General features: G+C 38.0%; 1 protein-coding gene across 9 annotated transcripts in view; it reads right to left on the reverse strand.

Annotated features, from left to right (window-relative positions):
• The window catches only part of TENM2 (teneurin transmembrane protein 2), a 1,359,942-nt gene that overhangs the window by 72,389 nt on the left and 1,264,306 nt on the right, over nt 1-23,247 (reverse strand). For all 9 annotated transcript variants that reach the window (XM_089656707.1, XM_089656704.1, XM_089656705.1 and 6 more), the window contains 3 exons: nt 17,611-17,843; nt 15,786-15,940; nt 13,945-14,819 (listed from right to left, as the gene is read on the reverse strand). In XM_089656707.1, coding sequence (XP_089512833.1) covers nt 13,945-14,819; nt 15,786-15,940; nt 17,611-17,843 — 1,263 coding nt within the window. The remainder of the gene's footprint in view (nt 1-13,944; nt 14,820-15,785; nt 15,941-17,610; nt 17,844-23,247) is intronic.

Genomic DNA, 23,247 nt, shown 5'->3' on the forward strand with positions numbered 1-23,247 from the left:
GCACTGAATTGATGCAGGCAGGATGCTGGTTTTCCAGCAAACATGTTTGACAGAGGCCAGTCATGAGCCCCCCTATCCCCCCCCCAAGCCCCCCTATTCCCCCCCCACACACAAATTGCCTCTTTACAGCTGTGACAGCTTCCTCTGATGTCTATCTAAGCTCTGTCCAACCGTCTTCAGTGTTGGCTTTTGGTATATGGCACCTTTGAAGTCTATGGGGACTTCATTGAAATTTATGGGACAATCTATAAACAGAGGGGTCATACAGTAATAGCATTAAGGAGGTAAATAGGAAGCTTGGTAATGCAGGCTAGCTAGGGACAGGCTGGGGATTAGCCATGGGTTACGTAAATATGTAGCTGTCCTTTAAGATCACTTTAAGCCCCGTACACATGATGGGAATATTAGACGAATGATCGTTTTGGGGTTTTTTTGCATGCTAGTCTCATATCGAAAGTGAAGAGGTTACTAAAGTTACAAAAATTCTTGTATGACAAGTGATGTATTGTATTTTCGGATGAAAACTGTACTGATTAAACAAAAATCATTTGATGGTACTGGTATTGTATGAGAAACATTTTCTTGCTTGTCCCTTCTAATAATTTTAGACGAAAGCTGTGTACTAACGATCAGATTATCGTACAATCACTTTGAAAGTGGTATTTTTCGTACAATTTTTTGATTGTGTGTGCTAGGCTTAAGTAGTGTTATACTGTATAGCATGATTCCTTTTTAAATGCAGGCTTCTAGGCTAATGACTTGTGTTGAATGGCAAGGCATGATAGCCTGTTTTGTCCATACTGCTGGGAAAGAGGAGACATTATTGGGAAATGGGAGACATGATTGAAACCTTTAAAAAGGAAACCTTTAAATACATATAGGGGGTGAATAAAGTTCAAGAGGGCAGTATTTTCAATATGAAACCAATATCAAGAACACAGGGACATGACCTCAAACTAACTGGAGGAAAGTTCAAAACTAATCATAGAAAGTATTTTTCTGAAAGGGTAGTTGATGCTTTGAATAAACTTCCAGCAGAGTAGTGAGCCAGTCAACTGTAAATGGCTTCAAACATGCTTGGAGCAAGCATAGATCTATACTCAGACAAAAAAGTTAATAAAATAAAACAAAAAAACAAAACAAAAAACAACACACAACAACAAAAAATATGGACAGACTTGATGGACCACGCTGTCTTTTTCTGCCGTCACTTTTCTATGTTTCTATGCGTTCTGCAATTCAGAATTAAGATCTTCTGTTCCCAATACTAATGCCACAGCTAGGTGAACATCTGTGGTCCTTAATTTGTATGTATTCTCCATGTGTACTCAATATTTTCAAGAAGAAGGTAGAGGAGAACATGACACAATAAATCTTGTTTCATCAGCCTCATGATGGAATCATATGGGAATAAATGAAAAATGCAATCCAGATTGAGCAACTAAGAAGCCTTGTAAGCTACAGTGATATAAGACTTGAGGTGGGCAGCAACTTCCCACTTGGGAAGTAGTGCCCCAAAATGGGGATCAAACAATCACCCCACCCTAAATATAGGGTTTTTTGGTGCAATTTTGATACTTACTTTTTTCATGATATTTGCTGCCCCTACCTCCAATTTATTGCTCATCCTTGTTAGCACCCTCTAGTTCTCTGCTCCATCTCTCTCTATATTTCTACTTTTATCCTTAATATAATAAACAATTTTTAGAACAGAAGGTATCTATGTGTCTCTTTTTTTATCATGTATCCAAAAAAGGGGATTATTAATCAAATTTGGATACTGGGTGGAGTCATGCATATCATTGCTTTATGTCCCTGGGTCAGCTGTATATTCAGGACTGCTGTGTTTAACATAGAGCATAACATTGTAGAACCATTTATTCCAAACTGCATACACCTGTTTTAGCCTTGTTGCTCATTATCGGTGCGATGCATGGAAAATAGTGGCTTCTATGAATATTTCTTGTTCTTTTAATTCTTCCATTCTGGTCCATGGTTTTTCTGTGGCTAAAAGCTGGGCTGCTTAACATGTTTTTAAAAAAATGGCTTCTACAATTGCCCTTTGGTGAATCCTTGACAATTTGTCAAGGAAGATACTGGGGGAAAGGTACTCCTACCCCACGAAACAAGACTAAGTCTCCTATGCAAAGAAAGGCATCTTTTCTTTCTCTTCGAGCACCATCCTAAAAACTAAAGCTTAAAACTTGCTTTTAAGCAATCCCACCAGACCTTCCCAGAATTCCTCCTCACAATGAAGGAGTGCCCCCTTTCCTCAGTGACCAAAGAACAGGTTTCTGCCTTCTGCATCCACTTCCTTGCCTCGCAGTACTTTATCAGGACTTTTTCTACAGGGGAATACTTAGATTATTCCCCCAATTTCACCTCCTATGTTAGCTTCGGACCCCAGCCTGGTGCTTTGTACCTATTAGAGACATGTCTTTGTATGACCTCACCCACCTCTAAGGTTACTTTTTTGGTTTCCAGCGGATTGGTTAGTATGCAGAGCTCTGTGTGCACCAGTTTTAGTAAATTTCCTCCATTGTCTTGATCTGGTCAGAGCTATCAGGGTCCAGAAAGCTACAGCCTGCATTCATAAGACTGAGTCCCTTTTTGTCCAGCCTGGGGCATTTTTAAAGGATAGCATGCCTCCCACTTCACCATTGCCAGGTGGATCAGAGAGCTCATTTCCATGGCCTATGTCCTTAAGAAAAAAGAGTCTTCTCTTTCCTATCAAAGCCAATTCCACCAGAGTTGTTGGTGTCTCCTGGGATTTACAGCATCAAGTAGCTGTATCCCAGATTTGCAAGGCCATTACCTGGTCCTCTGTTCACAAGTTTTCCAAGTTCTACCAGGTAGACACTCAGACCTCAACTAATGCAAGCTTCAGCCACAAAGTGCTTTAAGCTGTTATCGGAGTATTTTGTTTGGGTTTCTTAAACCCTTTTGTTTTTTGTAGGCCTGTTGGCAGTTCTAAGGTGTTATGTTGTTTCCCGCCTTTCAGTTTTATTGTGTGGGTGCATTTAATGGTTTATGAATAACAAACCTGTGTTCTATAACAGACCTGTGTCCTATACTGTATGATTAAAGAGGCATGAAACCCAAGAGTAAACATATATTATATTGCAACTTTCCAATTCTTAGATGTAGTAGCTGCATTTGATTTTGTAGGCTTGTGTTCCTTTATTTTCACCTGGTTTTCTTGCTAGTAAGTCTGGTGTTTTTCAAAAGAACAAGCTGTCCTGCAGATGTAGCAGTTATAGGGATGAGAAAAACCATTTACTATTGGCAGGGGTGCTTACAATGGTCATCTTTATTTATGTAAAACCTCTATTTCATAGGAACAAAACTGTTGCTGTAACTGTATAACTATAACGTTTTTGCTGCAGTTCAACTTTTTTTTTGTTAGTGTATCTAAATCTGCTAGTACATATAACACCCCCTCCCCCCAGATGAACAATGCTGCCGTGCAAAGGTGACCCTGTGATCCTTCATCCAGGGTGGAGGCAAACTATTACAGGAGGTCCGTTTGCATGTCAGATTAGAAACTACTAAGGAGGGACTAAATGACAGTAGATAGGCTGACTCAAGTTCCACACCACAGTTTGTGCATGTGAAAAGCTGCAATCCAGGCTGGTTGGATAACAGTTGGAGGATCTCTCCATCACTGCTGATCTTGTATCCAGGTCTCCAGAACAAAGACAGATGTCACATCCAGATCATCCCCAGGGGCCTAGCAACTGAACTTTGTTGCAGCATTAATCTGGAGGTATCTCTATTAATAACTACAGTATATATACCTGGGTATCTGTGTACAATCACACAGATTCCTATTAGACCCTTTGCTGATAATACTCATTTGTATATTGGATGTATTTACTATTATTCTTATATAAAGGTTGTATTATTTCCATACTGGTGTGCATCTATATAAAGTGCTTGTGATTAATGTTCTGTACAGATTTCAGTAGTTCCTCAGCTTCGTATTACTTTGATTAGATTACTAGTAAATTTCCCAGAAAGGAAGCCCCTCTGTTCACTAAGACCCTGTCCTGGGTGGAGGCACCACCACTTTATTATCAAACCAACTCTTAGACTTACTAAAGGTTTTGGTTCCTCCTATTTACTTACTGGTTTAGCTCATTATCCTCTTTAGGGAGGGTAATTTCTCATACACCTCCCCCCCCCCAGAAAAAAAAGAGGGCTACGCTGACTACAACACGGGATTCTCATGGAATAAGCAGGATTATATGGGAATGGTCTAGGGACTGCCAATGTCCACTTACCTGTAGGTAGCAAAATAGCCTGTGGTCTATAAATAACAATCCTGTGTCCTATACTGTACTCCAAAATAAGGACTTTACAGGTAAGTCAAATTTACTGTTTTTTTATTATACAGAAGGAAAGATTCACAAAATGAAACCTTTAAGACACATATTTTCTGTTATCTGACATTTGCAGCTGCAACAAACAAACCTTTTTTCTTGTTACTGTATCAAATAAAACAATTACAGTAACAAATATTGGTCATGTTTTGTTGCTTGACATGCACATTATTTTATATTTTAACCTATAATATATTGTTTGGGGATATTTAGATGGCAGCCGGAATTTTAACACAGTTGCTCCACAGATGTTGTCATAGTAACCCCAGTGCTGTGCAAGATGTGATACTGGCTAAAATAATTCTAACAATGTACAAAAGAAGAGTAGGAGAATCTACTATTATCCTGATAGCTGTATATGGCATCTCAAACAATATAAACCAGAAAAGTCCAGCATCCACAAAAATCAGTCCTCCAATGCAGTCCAAGAAAGTGCACCAAGGTTCTACCTCAAATGAAAAATGCATAATAGAAATACATTGACAGATCTACTGTATATAGCATATGCTTGCTTGACCCAGGTTTCTACCTACTACCTATAAAATAAAGTCTTTAAAGACAGATTAGGCAATCATGAACGCAAAACTCACATTCAAGAGGAGGCACAGCACACACTAGTTCCTTTGCAATTTTATTGCATGACTTGCATGTTATCTTTTAGGTTACTTTATGCACAAAGCTCTTTTGAATTACTGTGTATTTGGCAGTATCTCCTTTTACTGTATGCAAGTGATACTGTATTGAAAGGATAAGTTCACCTTTCATAACATGTTACACCCATATTCAGGGAGTAACATGTTATAAATAGACCAGCCCCTGCTCCCCTGCTTTGACAGCTAATGAGGGATATTCTCCTCCCTCTATCTGTCAAGAGTTTTAAAAAACAGTCCTCTGTGAAAGAGAAACTACAAGTCCCAACAGTCTTAGCAGCTGTCTGCTTGTATTTCTCAAAAGAACTAGTTCATTGATTCTTCCTGTCAGTATAGTACAGTATCCCATATGGGCAAGCAGATATACTCACAGGTCTACAGGAGACCTGTATGGCACCAGCAATCTGCTGCAATGGTTTACAAGCTCCTGCAACAAAAAATAATACATGAACATTTTGTTACCTGCAAAAAAAGTGCATTTATTATTTTTTCGCAAAAGGTGAACTTATCATGTAGATATATAGATATGTTTGAACAGCAGTGATATGTACTGAATTTTTCTTTATTTAAATCATGTATGTTGAGGCAGGATGATATAAGTAAGCACTAGTACCTGTATTTTAGGTAAATGTAAAATGCACTTATATTTTAATTCTACTATCAATATGTCCTAATGTTTAAGAGTGAAATCCTAGTAGTCTGCCTGCTGCAGTGTGAAAATGACCATACACTGGCTGAATGAAAAAAACAAAAAACAAAGCATCCATCCAGCAGCTGCAGCTGATCGGCCTTTTCTGTTTGACAAAAGTCATTCAAGGGACATACTGGAAAATTGTTCTTCAATCAGCAGCTGCAGCCCCTGATCAGTATTTTCTGATAGCAGGGGGTGCCACTTTAAAAATGCAATCACCTTGGCAGGGGGGATTCCTCAAGCCATCTAAATTGTGTGAATGTAGGAATATGTTCAGACCACTGGCTAAACAACAGCAAAACTCTGTTTGGTCAGCTTTTATCATGGAACATCCATACATCCTACTCCTGTTGGCTCACACACTCCCTCCTCCCTTTAATTCTCCTGCTCCAACCCATGACTGGTTCCTAGCTATTCTCTCCCTTTTCCTCACTATCAGGAACACTGGCCTGCTTATACCACCTACAGCAACTGAAGCTGTGGATTACAAACAAAAAAAACCCTAATCAATCTTCTACTATTGAAACATACCTGACTGTAATAACTAAAACTGAATAAGTGGTCTTTGATTCACTTAGAAATTTATATAATCCAGTTACTCAACTTCTCAGGACCAGAGACTTATCAATGAAGCATGAGGCCCCATAGAAAAATTTTTGTTGGGGCCCCCTGGTGACCTTTCTACTATCATTCATCTTAAAAGAGAAGAATGGCCAACGTGTGCATTTCCTTTTGCTCTCATGTGATACAGAATCAGCTGACATTGTGCTATAGACTGCTGTCAGCTGATGAGGCAGAGTAGCTCCAGGCTATGGAAGGATCCCAACCATGTTGTCGAGATCCACCCAGCTGTCTGACTGACATCTGGCTCTGCTCCTCAGCACCCAGCTGAGAACTGCTGCCAGCTGCACCTGCCATCTCTCCAGCTTGGTGCTCCAGTGATTGCTGCAGGGGCAAAGTAGAGATTGACTGATAGTCACTGCTCTCTGCTCAGAACAGACCAGCAACTGACCAAGATCTGAGTGAGCAGGGGTCATGTGATTGCTCAGTTCTCTGTCTTAGAGCCAATGTGGGACAACTGCAGCATCACATCTCCTTTAACATAAAATATGTCCAAATCAAACACAGTTAAAATCATTACTATCACAATATTTTTTTTATCATGACATAATTTTTAGTATCCAATTACTCAAAACCATAATACACCCTTATTTAACTAGTTCCAGATTTTGGGTATGCTATACATGCCCCAAAAAAGGTCATCATTGAACACAGGGCATGTGTAGTGCTTCCACTCCTTCTGCCCTGCTTTCCCCTCCCAGTACACAGCAATTTGGCTCTGATTAAGTAATGATTTTAACACTAACATTGGTAAAAAAAAAAAAAGGTGCGTTTTGTTTAGTTTTGTAATGTTTGTCTATGGATTGCAGGAAAAAATAATTGTTGCCAGCCAATGATCACAAAAGAAGCCTTGCTTGTTCTTAAACAAAATATGTATTACCTTATTATAGTAAGTATTGAGGAAGTTATCACCAAATAAACAGGTCCATAACAGAACTATAAAAATTGCTGTAGTTCATAAGGGGTGAACAGGTGTGAGAGGTGAAGTGGTTAAATTGTGTATTTTGTTGGAGATCTTTTAACAGTTGTCCGTTTTTAGCTTAGGAGACACTCTGGGATTTTTTTTACAGCTTGAGAAAGACTATGTTAGGCATACAGAGCTAATTTCTGTGTTGGCCAGGATGACCTGAAGCTTTGAGGGAAAGAAAATCTACACTACTAGGATAACTAAACACATTCTCTTTACAGCACAGACTGCAAAGCAGATCTGTGATTATCAACAACACAGCAATTTTGAAGTCTCTTGCTACATGTCTCACTTCAGCTCTTTTTTACTGTAAATATCACGGGGATACAGGGTCAGTGTCAACAGCAACTTCTGCAAGTCTTAATGATACAGCACTGGATCTGCTACCCTGCGCTGATATGACTATTGTTACTCCACTGTTATACTTTGTTTTACTTCCACTTCCAACCATGTGTAGTTTGGTGTTTATAAGTGAAAGGGGATTTATGATTTTTATGGGGCAGCACAGTGGCTTAATGATTAGCACTTCTGCCTGGCAGTGCTAGGGTTGTTGGTTCAAATCCCAACCACGTCACCACCTGCCTGGAGTTTGCATGTTCTCCCTGTGCCTGTTGGGTTTCTTCGGGTACTCCAGTTTTCTCCCACACTCCAAAGACATGCTGGTAGGTTAATTGGTTCCTGTCTAAATTAGCCCCAGTATGTGTATGTATGAATGTAAGTTAGGGACCTTAGATTGTATGCCCTTTGAGGGTTAAGGACTGATGTGAATGTACAAACATATATGTAAAGTGCTGCATAAAATTGACAGCGCTATATAAGTACCTGTAATAAATAATTTAAGTGACCCTCTTTTTATTTACCAATCAGTACTGCCATTGCTGACTTGTTTGTACAAGCTGATGTTTCCGGGGCTGTCATTTTTACTAGTTTCACTGCCCAGTGAGTCACTGACATTCTCCAAGTCACTGACCTGCATAATGGGGTTTACTGGACACATGCTTGTTCCTGATCAGTGACTTACCATGTAGTTAAACAGTAACTTCCTCTTTTGTTGAGAGAAAAAAGTGTTTGGTAATCTATGTACATTGCAGGGATTTTGACAAACTTTGTTGTAGATTCCTACCTTTTGATATTCTGAAATAACTGTTTGTGTCCATGTGTGAAATGAATGTGAATGGGAGTGATTTTGTAATGACCAATCAGCTGCCTCACTTGCAGGGCTCTAATGAGGAAAGTGGCAAGGTCTGGACCCCTTTAAATGTATTTTCCCTTTGGGAATATCTCACCCAAAATAACATTCTTGTTACAGGGGGTGCTCAAAATCGGATTTGTATGTTAGTGCGGACTTCTGGGAGAATCTATAAACCAATCACACCAGCAGGAAATTACATTTCGGGGGGGGGGGGGGGTGTGTACAGAACACCTCCAGGTTGCCATATTGCAATTTAGTGAAAATGACAGCACTGCAGATTGAAGAGGAAAGGTAATCATCAATAACACTCAATTTCAATTTGATTTGTGTAGCAATCGTATTTGATATATATATATATATATATATATAGTTTAATTTGCTGTTTCCCCACAAAAATAAAGTTACCCAGAGAATGACAATCCAGGAGAAATGTTTAAAAACAAATCATTCATGGCAGATTCCATACTATCCTCATCCTAATATTCTTAAAGCTTGCATTTCATGGCATTAATGGAGGTTTAAAAGCTACACATCTATAGCTGCACTGAGTTGTGTGAATAATTTGTGAAATAGTTGTGTGAATAATAAGTTGTGAAATAATTCAAATGAAACATTTGAATTTTCTACCATCAATGATTCACGCAAACAACAATAAAAGTTCAACACATTGGGCACAACATCAATTGACTAGTTGGGGTTGATTTACTAAATCCAGATCTGGTGCAGTTCTGCATAGAATCCAATCAGCTTTCAGTTTTTTTGTGTCGAAGCTTAAATGAACAAGCTGAACTTAGAAGCTGATTGATTACCATGCAGAGCTGCAGCAGATTTTAGTAAATCAACCCCTTTGTGTCTCATACAAACTCTATATCAAGCTCAATACTGTTGGATGTGGGCAAAAGGATTGGCCAGAGATATTACAACAAACATTATATGAGCTGCAAGGCTGATATGGAAGATAACAGGTTAGGTTATGGTGAAGTAACGAAAAAGCCTTTGATAAGAGCATCAACATTAATACACTTTATTAAAACAGAATACATTTTTGGAATAATCTTATGATGACAGAAATGGACCAAAACACAAACCTGTATGTAATCTTAAAATGGTAATGGCACTCCCCAAATTCTTTTCTATACTGTGATGTTTTCATATCTTGCACTGATGATGGCTGTGATATTATACAGTATATAAAAAGTGGTACGATACCGCAAATATTCTTTTGATAAATGTATTAATTCAGTAGTGAACATTGTATACGGATGTCCACAATTTGAATTTGAGTAGACAGCTTTGGTCTGGAGGTCGAAAGAACTAACACCCAGCTGCAAAGGAGCTCCTAACAGGCCCCGTAGGCTTTAGACATTTAAGCTGCAAAATCCAGCAGGGCGTAAGTGGTCTGTACATCCAGAACTACCTACCATCATTGTCATTTTCTTAATGGGAGAGAATATGTTTCATTTCTAATAAACTTCAAAATCTTAGTTTAAGAGAGATGAAAGGTAACCCTTTCTAATTGCACACATTGTGAGTTTTGCATAGAACTGTATATCTTGGTTGTACAGAGCCACCTAGGGACCAACAAATGAGTTGGGGCCTGCTGGGGGAAGTCATACAATAAGTGACTTTGTTGCAATTAAGCTGATGCACTGATATCAGAAAACCTAACTCCATTCACGCTATCAGAACTGCCTTGTCTGCATAACCCGTGGTTACTTTAGAAGTAAGAACCTCTGCTCCTGGCAGGTGAGACAACACTTCCAAAAGGTGACTGGCCAAAGAGTAAAAGTCTGTCTCATATCATTATATAATCTGAAAAATGAACACTACATTCATCTGGGAGAGTGTATTCTGAGACACACTAGGGGACCTTTATAAAACCTGGAGGGTTCAAAATCTGGTGCAGTTCTGCATAGAAATCAGCTTCTAACTTCAGCTTGTTCAATTATACTTTGGCAATAAAACCCAGAAGCTGATTGGTTTCTATGCCAAACTGCACCAGGTTTTGCACTCCCCAAGTCTAGTAAATAATCCCCAGTGTTACAGGTATCTGGCTCTTTTTCTTTGTTTTAGATTTTCCATTTCATTTCCATAACAAATAGCCACATTTCTGTATGCCATTCTCTGTGTTTTTTTTGTTTTGTAATTTTTCCTTCTGTGCATACTTATATACACTGCCTGCCTTGGCATATTAAATTATAAAATAAGTAAGAGTCTTCTGTGTACTAAATTAGAAATTCATACTCCTAGAAAGGAGAGATCATGTCCTTGCGTTACCAGCTTCTGTATGCTTGGTGCAAGTTAGTTGTTAATCTGTATGAAATTTGCATTTCGAGGCTGTTGCCTGCAGGCAGATTAGTGTAAACTAAGCATATCTGCCAGTCTGGAATGTGTTTGTGTATGTCTGTGTGTGGTTGACTAGCAGACTAGCCATCTGATAATCACTTGGCTTCTCCACAGCCCTTAGAGTGTGCCAGATTGTGCGCAAGATTTGTATCTGCTTGGTTGTTCAGTCAGCTAAATTTTGGGAGAGTCCCTTAGTAGTGGCCAATGCTATTGCAGCTGTGATGACAGTAACCACATAGAAAAACTTGTAGGGTGGAGGAGGAATGAGGAGAGAGCTTACTTTTGATGGTAAAACTAGCTGGGATACAGAGTCTCTGTGCATGTAATTTCCTTGAAATCTGGTGGCACAGTGGGGTATTTGAATTAGCATACGGTTTACCATTGTTACCTGTGTCCAGATTGGAGAACGTGGGATTTGCACCGTTTTCAACAATTTTCTAGCATGCTGGTTAATTTTTTAGAATGCATAATGGACGGTGATATATTGCATATCGATCAGCCTCCCTCATACCTGAACCCTTGGTCCCCTGTCCGTGGCACTAGCCATAAAGGTAGAAGCAGACATATGCAAGGTGGATGAAACGCTCTATGAGTGCATTAGGAAGCATAAACAAGGCAACAGAAGGGTAAAGGAATGATTTGTATTCACTATCCTAAAGTACAGAATACAGTCCATGTTTTTTTGGACATATAGAGGAGGGATGTGATATGAACACCACCTGTATGCCATGCCAAAGGTCTTTTGCAGAGAAATTCATATTCTATAGACAAGCCTGTTGTGCATAAGAAGGAGAAGTGTTAACTAAACCTAGGTATAGAGCAGCAAGTAACCAGAAGAAATCTAAAACTGGTATGACAATCAAGTGTTACTGTCATGTGAAAATGCTTACAGAAGCACGTGAAGCAGTGTTCAATTAAATTCTCATGCACAGAGTTTTCTGCTGCAAAGAAACATACTATTGTATTTTATTTATTTCTGGAAAAATTGGGATGGGGGTTGATGTGCATCGAATGCACATGTAAGACGTCAATAAATATTTGTTATCATTGTGCACAATTAGACTCCCCCCTTCCCAAATAAGCTGTATTGGCATGGGAATTTAGTATATACCTCCATCCCAGCACAAGCACTGATTGATGATTTCCATGCTGGTACTTTAGGGCAGCCATTGGGAGGACATCACTCTGCTGGAGTTGACACATATTGATGGGAGAAGGGATGCTGCAGAAGCACAGGTGGACTGGTGGTGGGACATGGGAGTATTTAAACTATGGGAAAAACAGTGATGCAGGCAACTAAAAAAATGGTGGACTTGCCTATCATCCCTTCTGGTCTCAACCAGGTCCAATTTGCCCCTGGTCACATGAGCTGCTATGGTGGTAGTTCCGCCAATGCTTAGTTTGGCATAAGTACAATGCAAGCGCTGTAAAAAGCTGTACCTGTGCTAGAATAGAATTCTTGATTTTTCTTGTGGCCAGAATGTAATGTCAATATTCTCATTACACGCTTTACTGGATAAGGCTCAGGAGTAGTAGGTGCTGCAGCAAAAGCCATCTAGAACTGGGGACATCACAGATCAGGGTACATATTTGCCAGCACACCAGAGATCATCAAGTACCATCTGAAAACTATATTGAAGAATCCACCACCAAAATGGTTGGATTATTAAAATTAAGTTGTTATTACCTAGGGTGTTCTTTGGCAGGATTATGAGGTCATCTGATGTCAGAGAATGGGGGGGTGTCAACTTTTTCTTCTACTTTGATTTGTGGATAGACGTTTAAATACCTTTGCACCACTGTATGCACTTATTACACTCCTGACAAAAGAGTCCTGCACAACTTTAAAATGTGCCTAGAATGGACACCCTGTTACTACGAAAACATGTTATATTTGTGACTAATATTTTAAATTTTTTGTGATTTTGCAGAATGTAAAGTGTATTTATAGTCAAAATTTAAAATTATATTTCCAATTCCACACTGTATATCAGTTACTTATAGCCTACTCATATTAATCTTAATGATCATGAATTTGGTGATTCATATTCACTATACTCCGGGAGTAGGCACTGCTGTTTCACAAAGCTTGCCTTCTGACCTACAGAGGTAAAAGGGGTTGACTCAGTAAATTAATAACTGCTTGCAGGCAGCAATATATTATGGGATATTAGTCCTTAGAAATCAAAGTATTGGGTGAACTAGATGTATTGTGTCTTTTTTTCACCTGACTAGCAATTTAAATTTCTAAAAGTAAACCAAAGGGATGGGTAGAGGAGAAGCTGCAAATCTTGCAGGGAATCCAGAAAGTAGGTGAAAACCTGCAGATAGGCAGCACACACAACATGAAAGGAAATTTTACAAGCTTAAAAGATATATAGTCAATTTGTATAATTCTATTTCCATCCAAAATAAACACACCTAAATTAAACCGAACTCTAGAAATATAAAAAGCTCTGTGCGTATCAATACATCATTACATGTATTTTTCTTTTTAATTCAAGCAGTGTAAGGTACCTGAATCTGGTATCAGCCTCTTATAGTCCCTGTATAGCAGAGCTGGATTGTGAGAGGAGGAAGCAGTACAAGAAGTCAATCAATTCATGTACTGACAAGAAATACGCTAACAGGAGGAGAAAGTAGCATGACAGAGAAATAAGCTCATTCTTGTGCTTCTTCTCCTTTTGTTGTGCAGTAAGGCTAGGAAGGGTACAGGGTGACCTGGGCTCAGAGTTAGTGAGTTGAATGATACTGGTTATCAGAGCTAGGACATCCAGTGGCAGAAAAAAGTACTGCAGATAAATCTCTGTATTTAAAGTGAACATTTCAGCAAAAAATTGTTTTTTTTATCATTTAATGGGCTATTAATTTTATCTTGTTATTTTTTTTAGAGCACACAGTATTTTATTTTACACTTACACTTAAAACAATGTTGGAATTTTTTAGAGTCATTTTGGTGCAGTCAAATACTTTTTAAACTTGAAATAAATGTGAAAGATGTCCAGCTAATGACTAATGCATAACATGTGCAGACATTATTCATAAAAATATTTCAGTTATATTTATCAAGGAAATTCTCCTTATGAGGTACTTACTCATAAAACATTGTCCAGCCAGTTTCATCACTTTTTGTTGTTAACATCCCAGTATTTCCATCATATGTCATTAGGGATAATTCCAGATTTTGTGTAGAGACCATCTTAAGTCCTCCATTGGTACCAAGTGTCAAGGTGATAATCTGATTGTCTGGCATTAGTAAATGACGGGGAGTACCATTGGAATCCCTGCGGATTTTCAAAGAGTTTCCACTATTGTCAATAACTTCTATCACATCATTGTCAGCACTGTAAGTAAAATTGTACAGGTATTCCCCTGTGACCAAGCTCTGTGTGTACTGATGAATACCATTGATAGTAAAAATATATAATTCTTGTTCTCCTGGAGATGCAACTTCATACTGATTAAATGAAGTGAGAACAGGCTTGTTTTGAACCACAGCTCTTATCCGTATATTTCCAAGGTCTGCAATGTATACTGTGCCATCAGGTGCCACGGCTAGGGATGATGGTGAGTTTAGAAATGCATCAGTAGCATAGCCATCATCTCCAGCATAACAGTTGCAGTTGACATCATCTTTGCAGTTGCAGTCGGAAGCTGCCCCAGCTAAAAGAGAGATTTCACCATTGGTTGTCACTTGCCGTATTCTATTAATTTTCTTTTCATTTGTTTCCGCGATGTATAGTATCCCAGTATGGGAAATAGCAATTGCACTGGCAGATTCGAGTGCAGAATGAATAGCCAGTTTGCTCAAGGAATAGTCTATACCAGGTACCTGACAATGCATTGGACGTCCAGCTATGATACTAACTTGATGGTTTTCTGTAATACGCAAAATAACATTGTTTTCTAGGACATAGAGTGAGTTATCCATTGGGTTAACTGCTAAATCTGTTGGCCATTCCATACGAACCTGCAAAACATTTTATAGCTTGCAATTAGAAGATCCCATTAAATAATAATAATAATATAATACAAAAGCAAGGACACTTTAAATCAATGACAATTTAAATCAGCTAAATACACTCCAGGTGCAGCAAATCAGGAGGTATGTAAATCTTACAGTTGATTTTCTTTAAAAAGTAGCCACAGCCTCAAAAGAAATACCTATACTATGTCAGTATTTTGTAGAGAAGGACTCTTGCTCTTTATGTGGAAGCTGATTTCTCTGACATGCTACCTCTTGAGTCAGAGCTAGAAATCATCAATCAGTAAAACTTGCTGGTTGGAGACCACTAGCTCTGACTCAGCAGGGGCACATGGACCTGGAAAATACCTAATTGATTTAAACTGAAAGTTAAATTTGTCTTTAAAGAGACCTAGTCACCAACTCAAGACATTCCAGGTAAAAGCACAGAAAAACCAAGTAAATAGGATAAATATTTAAATGCTTGCTTGAAATGTTTTTTTTCTTTCCATAAAAGATTTTCTATTCATTAGAACCTGCTACAAAGTGACTAGCCAATTTCCTAATTCTTCTTTGCTGGGTTTTGCTGACCTCACATCCAAGATTGCAGCAGCAATCTCAGGGCTTTTGGCTGTATACAGGAAGTATATCTCAGGAAGTATTTTACAGTTAAATAACATTCATTAAAAATGATAAACATTTAATCTTCTAAGATTTTTGTTTAAATTGTCTTTAAGAGTTTAGTCAAGCCAGAGTAGAGAACCGTGACTGAATACTGTGCACAACGTCTCTTCTACAAGCGGCAACAAGTAAACACAGTTGACTGTATATTTATGGTTTGTAAAACCTCCCTAAATAGCACTAGATATATATGAGGCTAAATTAGCTAAAGATACAAAACATCATCATTACAAGTGTGTCTTTCCCCAAAAATAAAAAAAAGTAATGAATGAATATTACTAATAATTATACCTGAGTAATGTCCATGCTTGAATCACAGCTTAAAGGTCGCCCTGCAGCAAGGTCATTGGATCCCAGTAGAGTAGAAATGATTCCATTCTGATCGACTTTTCTTATCATTGTTGCATCAACAAAATAAATAAGCCCATTCTTATCAACTGCAATTCCTGAATAGTGAAACCCAAAAAAATATTGTTATGCATTTTATTATTCTGTAACTGTAAATGTATAAAAGTAAAATACATTTAACGATATACAACAGTCCTTGGGATCAGAACTCTGTATTTTAGAGTTTCACAAGGGATACTTTAATACTCACATAACAAATATACCTAAATCATACGAGACTGAGAACCATACTTACCTTACATTAACACTGGAAAGGAATATTAAAACACATTTCATGCTTAATCAGTGGATTTTGGCTGAAAATATTATGGCATCACAATAATGTTTTTTCAAGGTGAAATTAAAAAATGTAAAATTATAAACACCACATTATCCCCATTCTTACATTAAGCTTATATCCACTTTATGAACAGGAGCCAGGCGCTGTGTAGTTTTGTGATAGAAATAATACAAGAGACTTGACAAAGCGCATGCGCGCGAAACATGTTGTCCCAGCAACCGGCCTCTTCCTTCTAAAGCTGCGGCTCCAGCAAGAGTTCCCCCCCTCCGTCTCTCCACATCGTGGTGACGTCATCCAGGACGCTGGGACGTCGGGTAAACGTGGTCCCTGCACTGACAGGCATTCTACTCCACTGCTTCCCTCTGAGCGGACGGGCCGTCCATCTTGGAACCTGGCTTCCTTAAGCCACAGGCTGGTTATTTATTATTGTTTTACCATATGACTTATTAAAGGCACACCTCCATACAAGGTGTATTATTTCTATCACAAAACTACACAGCGCCTGGCTCCTGTTCATACCTCCCACAAACCGATGTGTTTTTACCATGGCAGCAGTGAGTTTTTTCCCCACCAATCATAGTTGACATATACCATTCACTTATTTCCTTTGGGACACATCTGTGTGCTTTTATCCAGACCGTTATATCCACTTTAACCTCTTGGGGTGCATCCATCATATTCCAGAACTTAAAACAAAATTGAATGGCAGCAGGAAACACTCAAAAAAGCCAAATTTTATTAATTAACTGGCAATTAGTTCTGGCAGCTAGCTGTCATGCACAGTAGTGACTGGTAGCCATCAAAGGCAGAACTTAGTGCTTAGAAGGCAGAAGATTAGTGCTCTCTATGCTATGATAATCTACAGATTGTGGGTGAGAAGTGGTTAAAAGAAAAATACATTCATTAAAAAATGATGGAATGTAACAACGTTACCCTGCTTAAAAGCTTAATTTTAGCAAAATTACTGTACTATTTGATAGAATGGAAAAGAGTCAAAATTACTGTCAGTTTTTTATTCCTGTTGGTGATTCCATTAGGAAGATTTCCTCTCAATTCCTACTCCTGTTATGTCCATACAAGAAAAAATGCACATAGAACAGTTGTCAACTGAACAGTTACATATGAAAATCAATAAAAAAAATGCCAGAAATTTGAATCCTTCCTCGCTGTACTAAACATAAGCTTCTCTTTTGTTTGTGTCCCCATCGGAGATGTTCCATCAATTCTTGTCTTAGCAAGATGTAAGAAACAGGCTACCCAACAGATGAACAGAAAGAAATACAAATCTGACAGAGGCTCTAACCCTTTCCCCAATCTATCCAAAACATAAATAATTGGTAAAACAACCTTTTGTGTGCATAAAAGTATCTTCTCAATGCCCAGTATGACAACTGAGAGTGATGCTTCACATGATAACCTTTTACTTGCCTCTTGGGTTAGTCAGAATGGCATCCACCGCTTTCCCTCCATTGCCACATCGTGCCTCATCAAAAGGCATGCATTGCTCACCATTGCCAGCAATAACTTCTAAGTTGGTTGCAATATCTTTTGCCCCTGTAAGAGACTTGATCTTGTATATTCTCCGGCTGTTGGTATCTGACATAAATATTGAGCCAGACACAGGGTCTACTGCCAGGTAATATTTATGTGCTATGTTGTTGCTTTGAGAGAGAGAAAACAAACGTCATTTAATTAAAACATAAAATAAATGTCACCACAACACACAATATCCTGAGATAACGTTGAAAAGTGGATTACTCCTTGAGACGTGGGAGTGCCAGTAAGGGCGCTATCCAACAGAAACACCTATTAAAGATAAGGGCATTTTCTGTGTGATAGTATCCTGACAGACACTAGTTACGCTTTAACAGATAACTCCCACTGCCTGAACATTGGAAATACAATGCAAAATGTAAACATTTATTGACACCATGTAACAACAGCATGATAATATAATATAAACAAAAACAGATTATTTATTCTAATATAAAAAAGCATGGATATTTCCTAGTTTATTATGTTAATGCATAAATATATATACTTGATGATTTTATAAAAACATTTCATTCACAAAAACAATTCATTCATTTTACATGATATCAGTACAACCATCCTAGTGTCTTAGAAGAGTTTAGAAAAGCCAATTGAAATTTCCTGTTGTACAGTCTCGCATTTTTCTCTCTAGTCTAACACAAAGTCGTATTGAAAATGTTATATTCCTATCAATATCATTCAGATATCTATACAGCAGTTTGGGTTGAGGGGTTTAGGGGGGCACACAAATTTTTGTATTGCTTTTTGCATTGGAAATGTGCTTATCGGCACATATTTTAGTATATCATTAATTTACTTGTATTTTGTTACTTGAGTGATACACCTAATGTAATTTGATCTATGTAAATATGAGCCATAAAATGAGATTTTGTTTCATGGTAGATTCATGTACTGTATATTTGGATTGAATGCCTAATTGTAGTGGATTAAGGGGATAACATTGCTTTTTCCATTTCTATTTAGGCACATCCAAACAATTACTTTCTAAGCAATGGGCATGCTGATTGGCTAGGGTAACGGTGGGTATATGATTGTGTGTATAGGGAGGATTTCCATTTTTTTTCTTTAGGTTGAACTAAATGGATTTGTGTATTTGTTCAACTTGCTACCAATGTAATTATGTAATTTTACTGGCTGATCATTGTTATATCTATACAGTAATGCTGACTTTGGGGTGTTTGCTCAGTAAACACACATGCTGTTATAATAGAAGTATACATGTTTTTATGCTTTATGTTTTAGCTCTTTTGGTTTTGATACAAAGCAAGAGTGGATAACAGCTGAGGAACTTATTATCAGCAGGTAAACATATCCAAAGGAGACATCACTGCACAGCTCTGAAAACAAGTGAAACATAACAATGCATGCCTGATGGAGTTCTCATTATATACCCCCAATCTAACAGATGCATTTGTATTATATGAATGAACATGAAATATTCTTTAATATGCTATACTTCATTAGAACATTTAAACTGTCATGTGAGATACAGGAGGGCTTCTAGTGTCTCCATCTGTCTAAAATGCTACCTGCCTGGCCTCAATCAAAACATTAAAACAAAAGATCAACATGATGACTAAGCAGCTAGCATTTTCAGAAGAAGAGGTCTACAGGGGCAACCTCTGTTTCTTTCATGACTTGTTTCCTTTGAAGTAAACTTTTAGAGCTTTTACCTGCAGTTGATTTAAAGCTAAAGTAAAAGTTGACTTGTGGTTGGAGACCTCTACCAAAATGTATCTCTCATAAGACACCGGTATCTATTTCTGTCAGCCATCTGCTAATTCATGAGAAGTGTGAAATCCAATCTTAATCTCTCATCAAATTTCCATTGAAATATAACATTGAACATCTGTGCTTACATCGCTTCATCAAATGCAAACTGTAATTAATTCTACTTGAACTATTTTTTAGTCTTGCTGGTCAGTTGATGGAAAGTTTCATAAAAGAAACATATGTTGAAGCAGAGGGAAACGATAATTTACTGTTACAGTTACAGTAAATCATTTAAAATCACATCCACTTAAAAAAGACATTCTAAGCGTCTTCGAAATTAGTCTATGCATGCTGCTTAATGCCTTAATGTTTTCACTTATTCATATTAAACAACAGACAAGGCTTTATCTGTCAAAAATATTCAACACACACAGATATATATACTGTATATGTGTGTATATGTGTATGTGTTTTTATATATATATATATATATATATATATATATAAAACACACATACATTTTTCCCACAGCTGATCCCAATTAATCTGCGACAAAAATTTTTTACATTTTTTTGACAGGGCATTTTTCACAAAGGGGAAAAAGTGAATGTTTTAGACATGCATAGGGATGTTCATATTACACAACACTGCATTTCTTTGAGATACACTTTTTTTTATAAAGTGCCATTAGTCGAATATTTAAAAAAAATCAGGGATTCAGAATTACTTTTATTATATTCTTTATATCTGATTAATCGTATAGTTCAATTGTGTGCATACTCCTATATCAACTTCACAGCAGCAAGATGTCAGCACATTTGTTTGCATACTATTGTGATGTGACCCATAGGCATAATCAGAGTTCCATATGAGCATCTTCACTGTAGCACTCGTGGAAATAATCACTGTGATACATGATACATACCTTAGGTAACTAATGCCCCTTTGTTGTATACTGTAAAGGCACACTAGTGTATTTACTTTAAAAAAAAATACACATATCACTGATGTTTGATGTTTTACCCAGGTACTTCACAATGTAACAAGCCTTTATTCTATTTTTGTAGTGTTAGTGCATTTAAAAAAACTTAGAGTGTATTTCCACTTTTTCAGTCAAATTTGAGAAAACTCCAATGTACAGCATGTTGTGTGTTCCCATTCACATGCCTAGAATGTCTAAATTGTCTCAGGACAAGATGTCTTGGCTGACTTTTTTTGAACAATGTTAGAATGAGTCTGTCCCAAATCTGTTCTCATTAACATGCAAAATAGAATCCCAACCTCTAAACTTTTAACAGTTTGTTAGGATAGACTGTGTTCAAATCTAGTTACAATTGAAAATGAGGTTCTGCCTGCACAGTATGTGACAAACCCACCTGCTAAGTCCCCTCATAAACAAAGAAAGTTACCTAGGATTTTTCCTTCCTGGAAGGTCCAGAGTAGGGCATCATAAAAAAAAGCTAAGCTGTGTTTTTAAAGTAACGCTATGTAAATGGTGACATGTAACAAATATGTATAGTAGGTGTTATCCTAATCTGGCTTCAAAAGTGGAATAACACTTTAACTGCTTCCCATCCGCCCTATAGCAGAAGTACTGCTACAGGGCAGCACGGGTGCGCAAAATCATGTATATATGTGATTTTGTAGTTCCAGGTAGGGGGCGCATGTACGCTCCCTACCCACGCCACCATTCACGGCCTTGGCTGTCAATCGCCGAGTCCTGGACAGTGATCACTCGCCAGCACCCGGTGATTGCCGAGCATTTTCGATGGGGGGGGAGAACTGTTTGTAAACAAAACAGTTCTCTCCCCTGTCAGCTCCTGCACACTACTTTGCATGCAAAGCAGAGTGCTTACAGTGAAGCATTAACACATGACAAAATGTAAAACGGCACACAGCACACAGTTAACCATTTGATCACCTCACATGTTAACCCCTTCCTGTCCAGTGCCATTAGTACAGTGTCTGTGCTTTTTATTAGTCAGTGACACCAAGTCAGTTCGCCCCAGTGTCAGAATGCCCACCACAGTCCCGCTATAAGTCGCTGATCACCACCATTACTAGTAAAAATAAAAAAAAAATCCCACTATATACCGCCATGTAGCAGAACACATTTTGACTTAGATTTATGACGATATTAGGTTTTTAAAAAAATTTTTACTGGACATGTTTAATAGCAAAATGTCAAAAATATTGTTTTTTTTTTCAAAATTGTCAGTCTTTTTTTTATAGCGCAAAAAAATAAAAAACGCACAGGCGATCAAATACCACTGATAGAAATCTCTATTTGTGGGAAAAAAGGACGTAATTTTCATTTGGCTGCAGAATGGCATGACTAACCAATTGTCAGGTAAAGTAAACCAGCGCTGTAATGCAAAAAATGGCCTGGTCATGAATGGATAAATCCTCTGGAGGGCAAGTGGTTAAAGGCATTTGATTACCAAGGTGCCCATTATTTGTGAAGCTCATATTTTGCATTTGCACAAATAAGAGATATTTAGACTTTGAAACTCCCTGGCACATCTGAGGTTTTTTTTTATTTGCAATAGCTTCCAATCTTAAAAATTAAATACAATTAATAATCCAGTACTTTCAGTTTCATAAAAACTCACATTTTATTGTTTAAAGGTTTGTTTATGGATATCCTTTGAAAGTGATTTCATGTGGTAGCTTATAACTGTTTCCTGATTAATAACCACAAACGTCACAATAGTTCTTGTGTAATTTTTACCCACAAGGTGCTTTTAAAGATATGTAAATCTAGAATAATAGTGTGTTTAAAGACATTTCTCCTAAAGGTCTTTTCTATAGAATTCATGGTTCAGTATGTCAATAATGTCAGTGTATTTGTCAGCTAAATGGAATGCCATCTTAACTCAGTATCATTGTGTCACTTCATCCTGGCAATATATCTCCTATTTCAGGCTAAACTACAGGATAATTACAATCCTGACAGAATTTAGATTAAAGGTAAGTTAATATCTCTTGGCAGCAATGAAGAATTGTATAAAGAGAAATGGCTATTTTCATGGTGCCACAACACATTCTTAATGGGTACCCTTGCTGTCCAAATTCTACCTTAAAGAGACCTCGTCGTCAGACCATTAATTTAAACAAAAAATCTTCCCATAAGATTTTAAGTGCATTTAACATATGTTATGCTTTTTCTTTAACTGTAAGAGCATTCTTGTGTAGACACGCAAAAGACTACTGCTGGGTGCCACCATCTTGTACATACAAAAATATCAGACCTCTGAAGAGTATAAGCATGCATATGTACTCAGTACTTGGTTTGGACCCCTTTTGCAGCAATTACTGCCTCAATGCGGCGTGGCATAGAAGCTATCAGCCTGTGGCACTGCTGAGGTGTTATGGAAGACCAGGATGCTTCAATAGCGGCCTTCAGCTCTTCTGCATTGTTCGGTCTCATGTCTCTGGCCAATCAAGCACAGTAATCCCACGGTCATTGAACCAGGTTTTGGTGCTTTTGGCAGTGTGGGCAGGTGCCAAGTCCTGCTGGAAAATGAAGTCAGCATCCCCATAAAGCTCATCTGTGGAAGGAAGCATGAAGTGCTCCAAAATCTCCTGGTAGACGGCTGCGTTGCCCCTGGACTTAATGAAGCACAGTGGACCAATACCAGCAGATCACTTGGCTCCCCAAATCAACACAGACTGTGGAAATTTCACACTGGACTTGTACCTCTCCATTCTTCCTCCATACTCTGGGTCCTTGGTTTCCAAATGAGATGCAAAAGTTGCTCTCATCAGAAAAGAGGACTTTGGACCACTGAGCAACAG

Source organism: Staurois parvus, unplaced genomic scaffold (assembly GCF_062004578.1).
Source record: "Staurois parvus isolate SC_StPar_1 unplaced genomic scaffold, SC_StPar_1.0 ptg000930l, whole genome shotgun sequence".
Taxonomy (NCBI): domain Eukaryota; kingdom Metazoa; phylum Chordata; class Amphibia; order Anura; family Ranidae; genus Staurois; species Staurois parvus.